The 12,432-nt window shown below is 39.0% G+C and overlaps 1 protein-coding gene across 1 annotated transcript in view; it reads right to left on the reverse strand.

Moving 5' to 3' along the window:
- Positions 1 to 12,432, reverse strand: part of SLC19A2 (solute carrier family 19 (thiamine transporter), member 2) — a 33,568-nt gene that overhangs the window by 15,325 nt on the left and 5,811 nt on the right. The window contains exon 2 of the mRNA XM_006887412.1: positions 8,330 to 8,935. Coding sequence (XP_006887474.1) covers positions 8,330 to 8,935 — 606 coding nt within the window. The remainder of the gene's footprint in view (positions 1 to 8,329; positions 8,936 to 12,432) is intronic.

Below are 12,432 nucleotides of genomic sequence, written 5' to 3' on the forward strand. Positions count from 1 at the left end.
CTCTCAGGGAGGAGTGATAGGGAATGGCAAAGGATACACTGACAAAGAAGATTAATCAGAACTGGCTTTGACAAGCACTGTGGCATTTGGACAAGAACAAACTGGGAGGAGGGTAGAGAGAATAGTGCAACAATGAATGAGTGGAAGCCAAAAATCTTTGTAAATGTTTATGAAAATTAATAAAATATAATTATAGAAAAAAAAAAAGAGACTGCCCTGATAGAAGAACTGTATCTTGTATTCTAATTAAATGAGAAAATTACTCCAATGTCTTCACAATGTCAGTAAAAATGGTACCTGGTACAAAGTAAAATAAGTGCAAGGTATGGTGATAAAAATGAATGAACATTTTTGCAGACATGCATATGAGAATACTTTCTAAATTTTAGGGTATTCTTTTTTTTATTGCAAGATGGAAAGTAGTATTTATTTCAGAAGGCTGTTGGAAGAATTAAATGAGTAAGGGTTCAGTGTATAGCTGTTACTTAACAAATGCTGGCTTCTCTTATCCTCTATTTATTCATATTTCATTAACATATTCAGCAAATATTGACTGACTGCCCCTACTACTTGGTAGACAATATTCTAGGTCTGACTACAGCAGACAACAAACACACACTTAAGAGTGTTTATAAAGTTAGTCTGACCCAAGTTAGGGCCTTCTCAACATCTTCTAGGCCTGTGAAAGCTGAGCAATAAAAAAAGAAAGAAGAAATCTTTAAACTGTGGGGTTGAGGAATAATAATGATTATGTGGACTGCCAGAAACAGAAACAAATCAGTCTTAGAAGTAAGGATGGCACGATTTCAACCTGTACTTTGGACATATTATCAAGAAAGAGCAGTGTTCAAAAAAGATAAAATTGGTAAGGAAGTGTTGTCAGTGAAAGTGAGGACCCTCACTTAACACAACAGACTCAAAAATATCAACAGTTAATGAAAACACCACAGGTTAGAAAATTGGAAGTTGGTTTGAGGTGACTGCACACCTTCAAGTGTAGTATAGTTGGAGGTGATCTGACAGCAACTAACAAGTACATCTTATGAAGACAATATACAAGGTAATGGGCCAGCAAAGGCTTATATAATGGGTGACAACTCTACTATTCAAGAAATGGCCTTTTCGCCACCTCGTGGTCAGGGAGTGGCGGGTCCTGACTCGAACCCTCATTCTCAATGCCCTTGAGTAAGAAGCTCACCCTCCAGGGAGCTTCTGAGGCTGTGGATCCGGGGAAGAGATCTTCCTCCAAAGGAGCAGCTGGTAAATCCAAACCACTAGAGAGGCGTGACCTCAGGTTAGCAGCGCATCCTACAGACTAAACACAGGATCTCAAGCTGCAGGCTGGCTGGTCCCTTTATAGCTACAAGTAGTCTGCAACACAGTAGAAGCCTGAGAGAACGGATTTTTCGTTTGTTTTCAGGTTAAAAAAAGTGTTTATTGATGTAAACAAACATTAAAGATACATTGCTCTGATGATCAAAATTATAAAAAAAAAAAAAGAAAAAAAAGAAATGGCCTTTTAACTGAGTTGAGATAGTGATATAAAAGAAATAGTAATGAGAAGATCAGAATAAATGTTCTCATGAAGGTTGTCTTGACTAAGGGAACCTTCCGACTAAAGTTCTGATGTTGCAATGAGCTTGATGTATTTTTCTTAGCAAAACAGCATTTTGTTGGCCAGCGTTTTACTTAACATTTAAGTAAAAGAATAACAGATGTTGCAGAGGACCAAATTGTATTTGGTCTTTCAGGCCAACATAAAAATTTTTGTAATAGGACAAAAATAAAATAGGAAATATGAAATAAGAAATGTAGGAGAGGGAGTGATAAATAGGGCCAAAGCCTTAACTAATACTATAATAAGGGCTGATGGTTGTAATTAAATCACTTCTATGTAGCAACAATGACATTAATTACATATATTTACGTATGGGCCTAGAATTGTCTACCACATGGCTTTAAAAACTTTGTTAAGTCCTAAGAACATAGAAACAACCTAAATGTCCAAAAACAAACAAATGGATTGAGAAATTGTGGTATATACACACGATGGAATACTATGCAGTAAGCAGGAATAATGATTTTGAAAATTACTACATAAATTCAGAGGAACTGTAGAGCATTATGCTAAGTGAACTAAGTCAGTCCCATAAGGGCAAATACTGTATAAGACCATTAAGATAACAGTAAAATGTGTATGAGGATCCAAGCGGGAAAGGGTAGGAGCAGAGGGGTGAGACTGGTCAGGGGGTCATAAGGTCACACAATTTGATGAGCGGGAGGGAGGTAAAGAAAATGGGAAAGATCTAGTATAATAAACAATGTATACAAGCTATGTAAGAAAATCAGTATAAAATAAAAATTAAAAACAACAACAACCCCAATCACAAAAAAATCCCCTCCATTGGATTTTTTTCTACACACAAGGGTTTCCATGATACAGAATGAAATAAAACAACGAACAAGGCAGGCTAAAAGAAGTTGTTCATGTTGTACCTGGGAAACAGTGAAAAAGACAACGACTTCACTGCAATCAGTTCTTTAAACGTGTAGAAACAATTAAAGCTTAGTAATCACATGATGTAACCTTCCTACGTTTAAGGGAGCTCTGATCGCTGAATGGTAGAGTTGCACTGCTAACTAAAAGGAATGTGGGTCAAATTCCAAATCCCCCAGCTGCTCTATGTGCAATCTCCTCCCACAGGATTTACTGCTCCAGTAAAAGAGCTGGAGGGTGGCTGTGAGTCAGTTCTGACTCACAGTACATAACAGCAATAGCATAGAAGAGCAGCCTAACTGAGCGTAAGACAGAATTTATAATTGAATTAGGATTGAATCTGGTGGCACCTTCTATAAGGCCTAGAAAGCTAGGGGTAATTAAAAGAGAAAAATGAGTATTCATATCTTCTGAAACAAACAGCTATCTACTTTGAAGGTACAAATCTATTCTTGGTTATTTATATCTGATAGTGATAATGATGATAATAATCATGCATTGAGTTATCTACTTATTGTTGTTCTTATGTGTTTTCTAGTAGACTGTGACTCATAGCGATCCTATGTACAACAGCCCTAAACCCTGCTCTATCCTGTGCCAATCTGTCTCTGACACACCTACCCCCATTACCCCAGTCACTCAATCAATCCTCCTCATAGAGGGTCTTCCTCTCTCCTGTGCTGTCTCTCCACTTTCCCAAGCATGATGTCCTTCTCCAAGGACTGGTCCCTCCTTGTAACATGTTCAAAGTATGTCAGACGAAGCTTCAGAATCCTTGCCTCCAAGGAGCAGCCTTTTAAAACCCTCTCTAGGATGAATCTGTTTTCTTAGCAGTCCATGGTATAGCCAATACTCTTCTCCAACACCACAGCTCAAAGACATCTTCTACCCTCCCTAGTCATTGTCCAACTCTCTGATGCATAGAAAGTGATTTGCTAAGACCATGGCCTGTATCAGACGCAACCTTAGTCTCCAGAGTGATACCATTGCTCTTAAGTACCCTGGAGAGGTCCCTAACAGCAGACTTTCACCTCCCAATATGTCTTTTAATTTCCTGGCTGCTGGTGCCAAGCATGTTGACTATGGAGCCAAGCAAACTAAAGCTGTGAACCATCTCAATCTCTTCACCATCCATCCTGATGCTGCCAATTGGCCCAGTGGTGAGAATCTTGGTCTTCTTGATATTGAGCCTCAATCTGTATTGAAGACTGCAGTCCTTGACCTTCTGCAGCAAGCGCTTCAGGTCCTCCTCAGTTTCAGCAATCAGGGCTGTGTCATCTGCCTAAAGCAGATTGCTGATGAATCTTCCACCAATCCTGATGCCACACTTCTCATGTAGCCCAGCCTCCCAGATGATCTGTTCTGCATATAAGTTGAAAAGGTATGGAGACAGGACACAGCCCTGGCATACACTCTTCCCAATTTTAAAGCATACAGCGTTTCTTTGATCTGTTCTGACAACATCCGCCTGGTCCAAGTATAGGTTTTGCATAAGCACAATCAAGTGTTCTGGGATTAGGTGCTGTCAAATGCAACTCAGAACAACTCCATGAACAACAGACCTAAACCCTGTTCTATCCTGTGCCATCCCTATCATCTCTGACACACTTGAGCCCACTGCTAGAGTCACTGTGTCAATCCATCTCACTGAGGGTCTTCTCTTTTAGTGACCCTTCATCTTTCCAAGCATGATGCTCTTTCTAAGGAACAGGCTTCTCCTAACAATATGTCCAAAGTATGAGGGATGGAACTTTGTCACCTTTGGCTCCAACAAGCACACTGTGTGCACTTATTTGTTCTTTTGGAAGTTCATGGGATGTTCAGTACTCTTCTCCAGCACCACCATTCAAAGGCAATTGAAAAGACCATGGTCTAAATCAGGCATACCTTAGTCTTCAAGCTGTCGTCATTGCTTTTAATTATTTTGGAGAAGTCCCTGACAGTAGACTTGCCCAGTGCAAAACATCTTCTGATCATCTGACTGCTGGTCCCAAGGGTGTTCATTGTTGATATAAGTAAGATAAATCACTGACAGATTCAATCCTTTCTCCATTATGATGTTGTCTTTTGGACCAGTGGTGAGGACCTTTGTTTTCGTCATGTTGAAATGTAATCCGTATCTATAGTTCTTGATCTTTTGCAGCAAGCATTTCATGTCTTCCTCACTTTTAGCAAGCAAGAAATTAAGGAGCTCAATAGACGATTTCAAAGGGCAGCTTGGGAAGACAAAGTAAAGTATTATAATGAAATGTGCAAAGAGCTGGAGTCAGAAAATCAAATGGGCCAAATTCGCTCAGCGTTTCTTAAGCTGAAGGAACTGAAAAGCAAATTCAAGCCATGAATGGCAATACTTCAGAATTCTTAGGGCAGAATGTTAAAATTATCCAAGAAGCATTAAAAGAGGATGGAAGGAGTATACAGAGCCACTGTACCAGAAGGAATTGGCTGACACAGAAGAATTTCATGAAACAACATATGAGCAAGAGCCTGTGGTGATAAAGGAAGAAGTTCAAGCTGCTCTGAAAGAATTGGCAAAAAACAAGGCCCTAGGAATTGATGGTATGTCAACTGACATATTTCAACAAAAAGATGCTGCCCTGGATGCACTCACCAAGTTCTATTAAGAAATCTGGAGGACAAATTCCCTGGCCAACTGACTGGAAGAGATCTATATTTGTTCCCATTCCAAAGAAAGGTGACCTGACAGAGTGTGGAAATTATCGAATATAACATGCAAACAAGTTTCTGCTGAAAATTATCCAAAACTGACTGGAGCCACACGTAAACAGAGAACTGCCAAATGTGTAGGCTGTGTTTAGAAAAGGCCATGGTACTAGAGATATTATAGCTAATGTTAGATGGATCTTCACTGAAAACAGATATTACCAAGGGAATGTCTATCTGTGTTTCATTGACTATGCAAAGGCATTTGACTGTGTGAATCACTACAAACTGTGGCCGACTCTAAGAAGAATGGGAATCCCAGAACATTGGATTGTGCTTTTGTGAAACTACACTTGGACCATGAGGCAGTCATCAGAACAGAGCAAGGAATGACTGCATGGTTCAAAATGGGGAAGGGTATACTCCAGGAATGTATTCTTCTCTATACCTTTTCAATCTATATGCAGAACAGATCATCTTCGAGACTGGACTGTATGAGGAGGAATGTGGCATGAGGATTGGAGGAAGATTCATCAATAACCTGCATTGTGTAGATGACACAACCCTGCTTGCTGAAACTGAGGAGGACCTGAAACACTTGCTGCAAAAGATCAAGGATTGTAGCCTTCAATATGAATTGAAACACAACACCAAGAAAACAAAGATTCTCACCACTGGGCTGACTGACAACCCATGATAGATGGTGAAGAGATTGAGACTGTTAACAGCTTTACTTTGCTTGGCTCCACAATCAACACTCTTGGTACTAGCAGCCAGGAAATCAAGAGATAAACTGCATTGGGAAAGTCGACTGTCAGGGACCTCTCCAGAGTACTGAAGAGCAATAATGTCAGTCTGGAGACTAAGGTGTTCCTGATCCAGGCCATAGTCTTTGCAATTGCTTGCTATGTGTCAGAGAGCTGGACAATGACTAGGGATGATAGAGAATTGATACCTTTGAGCTGTGGTGCTAGAGAACAGTGTTGACTATACCATGGACTACCAGGAAAACAAACAGGTTCATCCTAGAGAGGGTGAAGCCAGGCTGCTCCTTGGAGACAGATTCTGAGGCTTCGTACTTTGGACATGTTGCAATGAGGGTCCAGTCCTTGGAGAAGGAAATCATGCTTGGGAGGGTGGAGGGACAGTGCAAGTGAGGATATTGTCGCTGAAATGGACTGATTCAGTGACTGGGGCAATAGGGGTAGGGTTGTCGGAGACAATAAGATTGGCACAGGATAGAGCAGGGTTTAGGGATTTTGTACATAGGGTCACTATGAGTAGCAAGTGACTCGAAAGCACATAACAATGTCGTGTGTGTGTGTGTGTGTGTGTATGGATATGTGTGTATATGTATATACACACCTATATATACTTAAGGAGCTCTGATGGCAAAGTGTGTAACATGTTGGGCTGCGAACAAAAAGGTTGGCAGATTGAATTCACCAGGCAGGCACTCCTCAGAAAAAAGATGAGTAGTCTCCTTTTATGAAGATTTACAGCCTGGGAATGAAGTATTGCCATGAGTTGGAATGAATAGTTGATTGTATATGCACTGAGAAGCCCTGGTGGTACAGTGGATAAGAGTGTTATTCTATTAGCCAAATGGTGGTTCAAATTCACCAGTCATTCTGTGAGAGAAAGAGAAAGCAGTTTGCTTGTATAAAGGTTAACAGTCTTGGAAGTTCTACAGAACTATTCTGCTGTCTTACAGAGTCACTCTAGGTTAGAATAAACTTGACAGCAGTGGGTTTGGCAGGTACATATGTACTACTTACTATGCAAAAGGTATTTCTCCCTATGGTCCTGTTCAAAACACCTGAAGACCACTGTTGTATGAGGAATCTGTAGAACCACTGTCAATATGTTAATATTTAAGAATGTATAAATATCTTTGTGTTTGTGTATTTTCCTATTGTAGCCACTATAATACACTTGAAATCAATCCAAAAAGGTCAAACTTTTTCTATTACATGATATCTATTTCATAATTATACTTCCTTTTCCTACTTCCTCAACCACTCTGTTGACTCTCTGATATCACCTAACAGAGGAGGAAGGGATCAGCATGTCATTGTTCCTTTAGTCTTGCTCATTTTATGGAAGTATTCTCAGCTGTTTGATAATCAAGGTGAGTGTCATGATGAGGCTCATCCAGATTCTAGGGAGGAATTTTGGAATAAATTTAACTAGTACCTAGAGGTGACTGTAGGCAATCAAAAGAAACTAATTTTCAAGGAAGACATTAAATGTCAAGTTGAAACATGTAGGGTTAACTCCAGAGTAAGACAAATATTCTTTCTACTCATGGTCATTCTCTATTCTCACCCAACCTATGAAGCTTATGGAGCTTTGTCTGATTGAACCTGTCTGCAAAGATGGAATGTTAATAGGCTTACTTCCAAACTAGTCCCAAGAAACCTGAAACTAATTCAGTGTGATTAGCATGAACTTTCTTGCTCACAATTTTTAATCTGATTTAAAAAAAAAAAAGCAAAAAGCACAACTTTAACTAAAAAATGTGGATGACTAGAGGCAGCAAATTCTTGGCTAGGCAGACTAGATGGATAAATCGATATATCTCTGTTCTCTAGGAAACTTCTTAGCCACCCCTTTAACATTTATCTTACCATCATCAAACTTTTCTTCCTCGATATTATTTATTACCACTCTGCAAAGGGTCATTGCAAAACAGATACCAGATTGCACTTCTGGTACAGAAAGAAATAACCTCCTTTCCTTAATTACTTTGGACTTTACTTCAGAAACTTGAATATATGAAATAACTTTTTAATCACTTCACCTATTCATTTAGAAAAAAAATTTAATGCTTTAATCATATTAGTATTGGGAATAAAGGTTAATCATATAGTATTGGGAATCTAAAGCAGAAGACCAAGCCCCTGCCATTCAAGAATTTGATGATAGGAGCAATTTATTAATCTGACTTTGGAGCTCATTCACTCCAAAATATATATCTGGCATCCCAGAGATAAATCCACCATTTATCAAATAAACAAATGAATGACTGAATGAAACAGCTTAGGAAAAGATCTGAAGCCAGACAGATACAAAGTCTAACAAGAGGGATAATCCTGACTGATTTTCCATTACTCATCCAGTCCCCAGAGGATAGAAACTAAGTATTTATGAAGACATTTAACTTACGGGTTTCTCCGTGGGATGCTCCTCCATATTCAGAGGGATTTTTGACTTGATGTCTTCCCAGCCAGGAAGGTGGTGGTTAGCAGCTGAAGTGTCAGTAACAATGCCACCATTCTGCACCTTGGTGTCATTCATTGTCCGGCACGTGGATGGATTATGGTGAAAGAAAAGGCTCTTCTGTGGCACAGGCAAAAACCAGGCGACAGCAAAAGCCACAGAAACAGAGGTAAGAGAGACGACATTTAGGCTGAACAGGGACCAGCCTGCTTCTGAGACAAGGATTTGCCCCAGAATGGAGCCCACTGTGGAGCCCACCAATGTGGCACTTCGACAGTAACTTGTGACTTTCTGGTACATGCCCAGCTCTACCACACTGTAGATGTAAGAGTAATAGGCAATTTCAGTGGCTGTTGCAATACCATAGAAGAATTCCAAGAACTGAATGGCCAGCAGTCCCTGGGCATAGAGCAGCATGAACCATGTAACAATAAGGCTGAGTCCCTGCAGCAGAACAAGAGGTTTATAACGGAGGTAGTCTGTGGCAAGGAACACAGGTAACAGTAGCACCAGGTAAGAGTAAGTCCATACTGGATAAATTTCATTGAAGACCTGGTAGAAAGAAATGAATAGAAAGCCATTAGTGACATCAAATGGAATGTTCATAACAATTTTGTCTTATAAAACAATCCGCCAATATTTTAATTACTTCATCCTAATCAAGCAAAGAAATCTTTACAAGAGGAAGAACAGCAGTCTTAATAACTAATTTTAATATCTCTTTCCACACCTACCACTGTCATCCTTAATAAAATGCTTTCCATTTAACAAGGCCTACTTCAAGGGCTTCCTATCCAGGAAGATTATACTAAGTGAGCAGTATTTATATTAAAACACTCACAATCTTCTGTTGATATTTGTCTGTGTCAATCTCCCTTGATACCTCATAACACCTTAACCCTGGCTGTGTGTAGAAGATGTGCTTCCACTAAGCTTTTAAGGAATCTGGATGCCCAGCCAGACATTTTATAATACTGCCCAGAAGATTTTACTAGGAGCCAGGGTTGAGAATCATTGCTTTAGAGGTTCTTTAAGGGTGGACACATGTTCATGTATATAACCTAGCGAATAGCCAGCATGCTTTTAGGAAGATACTAGGTGCAATAATCTAAAGTATCCTTAGGTGATGCTATCATATAAATCTTCAGTCCCATTCAGGTATTGCCATTCGTCTCAATAATGCCCTTTCTAATTGTCCCCACAATGTCTTTTTTTTCCCCTTTAATCTGGAACAATTCCTTAGTTTTGTCTAGATTTTAATGAACTTGACACCTTTGAATATTACAGGCCAGTTACTTTTTATAATGTCCTCAGTTTGGCTTTGTCAGCAGTTCTCTTGTGATTAAAGTAATGCACATGTAGAGGAGTATCACAGAAAGTGGTGCTGTAATTTCAGTTTGAATAATTATTAAATGATGATCATTATTTTGATTGTTTTATTAAAGTGTTGGACTTCATCATTTTCAAGGTAGTCTTTTTTACATTTGATTTTACCAAATGTTTTGTGAGAAAGTGCTGCAAAGCTATATAAATATTTTATTCCCATCACATTTTATATTTCTTTATATAACACTTTAATTTCTATCTGTATGGAGTACGGTTTGCTATTTTATGTCCTGCTATAAAAATAAGATCTCCTTTGGCTTGAATTCTGTATCATTTCTGCTGTCCCATTACTCTTAAGCATTTTCTTGTTTCCCGAAACAGTAAGGTGTTCTAGATTTGACTTGTGCTTTCTCTGCCCTAGCTCTGGATCCATGCCTTTCTATAGAGTGCTTTCTTTGGTTCTTGAGAGTGGAAAATAGTATTTAGGAGCCACAGTCTGAGTGATTATTGTGCTCAATGCTGTTGAAAATCATAGACTCGTGCAGATAACTTCAATTTCTCTTTAATACTGCAGCATAATATTGCAACCTCATTTTCTCCCTTTTCTTCTTTTAGAACACTCTTAGAGTGAGAAATTAGCTTCCATTATCTTAAATATATTCATTTGGTAATCAATCCCCTGATGAATTATCAGTCTTTCCATGATGATATGCATTGATGATTTCGGTGGATGATGTCATTTGTGACTTGCAATTTTTACATACATGTCCGTCCACTGAGATCCAGCATTATTCAAGAATATATTTGAGTTTTCATTTCAGTATCATTTTTATTTTCCCCTTCAGTCTTACTAGTAACTATTTGGAAGCTAAGTACTTTGTAGTCCTTAATACCAAAAACCTAACCCACTACATTCAAGTCAGATCCAACTGATAGCAATCCTCCATCACATTTCCAAGGCTACAAATTTTTATGGGAGCAGACTACTCCTATTTCTCCCATGGGACAGCTGATGCTGACTATTTGGTTAGTGGTAGTGGTGGTGGTGGTGCTGTTATGTGTATTGTAGAGTCACCTGCAATTTACAGTGACCCTATGTGCAATAGATCTGAACCCTGTCCTATCCTGAGCTGAGCCGATCTCACTGTCTCCAACACACTTGCTCCTATTACCCCAGTTACTGTATCAATCCATCTCATCCCAGGTCTTTTTCTCCTGCATTGTCCCACCACCCTTCCAAGCATGATGTCCTTCTCCAAGGACTGGTCCCTCCTGACAATGTGCCCAAAGTATTTGAGATGGAACTTGAAATTCCAAGCCTCCAAGGTGAACCTTGGTTTCACCTGCTCCAAGACAGACCTATTTTTTGCTCTTGGTGGTCCATGCTGTGTTCAAGACTCTTCTCCAGCACCACAACTCAAAAGGATCATTCATCTGTCATCCTTGCTCTGATTCATAGCAAGTAATTGTGACGACCATGGCCTGGATCAGATACACTATGATCACTAGACTGACATCTCTGTACTTCAGCAGTCTGCAGGGGTTCTTAATGGCCTTTCCTAAACCAATTCATCTTTTGGTTTCCTGGCTGCTGGTTCCAAGAGTGTTAACTGTGGACCTGAGCAAGCTGAAACTGTTAACAATCTCAATCTCTCCTCCATCTATCACAGTGCTACCAATTGGCCCAGTTGGTTAGTATTAGTGTTAAACCCAGAGTCTAGAATTTGAGTTTTTTAAGCCACCTTAGTGCCACCTCTTACTTGTACTTAATGCCCAATCCTTTGTGTGCATAACTCTAGCACATTTTCTTTTTTAAAAAAATTTTATTTTATATAGGTTTGCTTACAAAGCTTGTATACATTGTGTTTCACACTATCCTTCATTCATAATGTGTTTTACACAATCATTCCCATTCATTATGCTTGTTTGGGTTTGTTTGAGTTTCTTATTGCTTTGTACTGTAGAATCAGATCCAACTGCCATAGGAGGATACTGTCCCTCCTTTTCCAGTGTCATTCAGTATGTTTTATAAAGTTAATTAGCAATAAACTATGCCCACCATTACCCTGTGTTTCCAGATCCCCCTCCCCTGGATCTTATCTATTTCCTTTACCCACACCCACCTCCTCCATACCCCCACTTTAGCATATGTTCTAAATGAAACAAGATGTTTTCTGTGTATCAGAATGAGGAGAATACACCTAGGTTATTAGGTGTCTCACTAATTCTGGTTTGTTTATTTATTTTTGAATCAACAATGTTTGGTTTCCATATTAGCTATTGGTTTTCTCTGGCTTACTACCAGAAACTAGGGATTTTATAGTAGGTTTGTATCTAATTCTTAGGGATTCATTTCTGTTTTAAATAGTGACTCCTTAAAACAATTTTTTTATACTGGTTTACTTACAAAGTTTTAGACATTGTTTTTCCTCAATTTTTATGTATACAGGAAAAAAAGGGGTTACAAATGGAAGACAAGTTAGCTGTGGTTAGTCACCATCACAAGAACATGGAAGCAGCTTGCATATCCAACCACAACTGAATGGATTGAGAAGGTATGGTACATTCACATGATGGAATATTACACAGCATGTAAAGCCAATGATTTAGAAAAATACTACACAACTTGGGAGGAACTCGAGTACATTATGCTGAGTGAACTAACTCATTCTCATAAAATACTGTATAAGACCAATATTGTAGAAATAGATAACTAGTAACCC

The sequence above is a fragment of the Elephantulus edwardii genome, unplaced genomic scaffold, assembly GCF_000299155.1.
Source record: "Elephantulus edwardii isolate Elephantulus edwardi_28Jun2011 unplaced genomic scaffold, EleEdw1.0 scaffold00057, whole genome shotgun sequence".
Taxonomy (NCBI): Eukaryota; Metazoa; Chordata; class Mammalia; order Macroscelidea; family Macroscelididae; genus Elephantulus; species Elephantulus edwardii.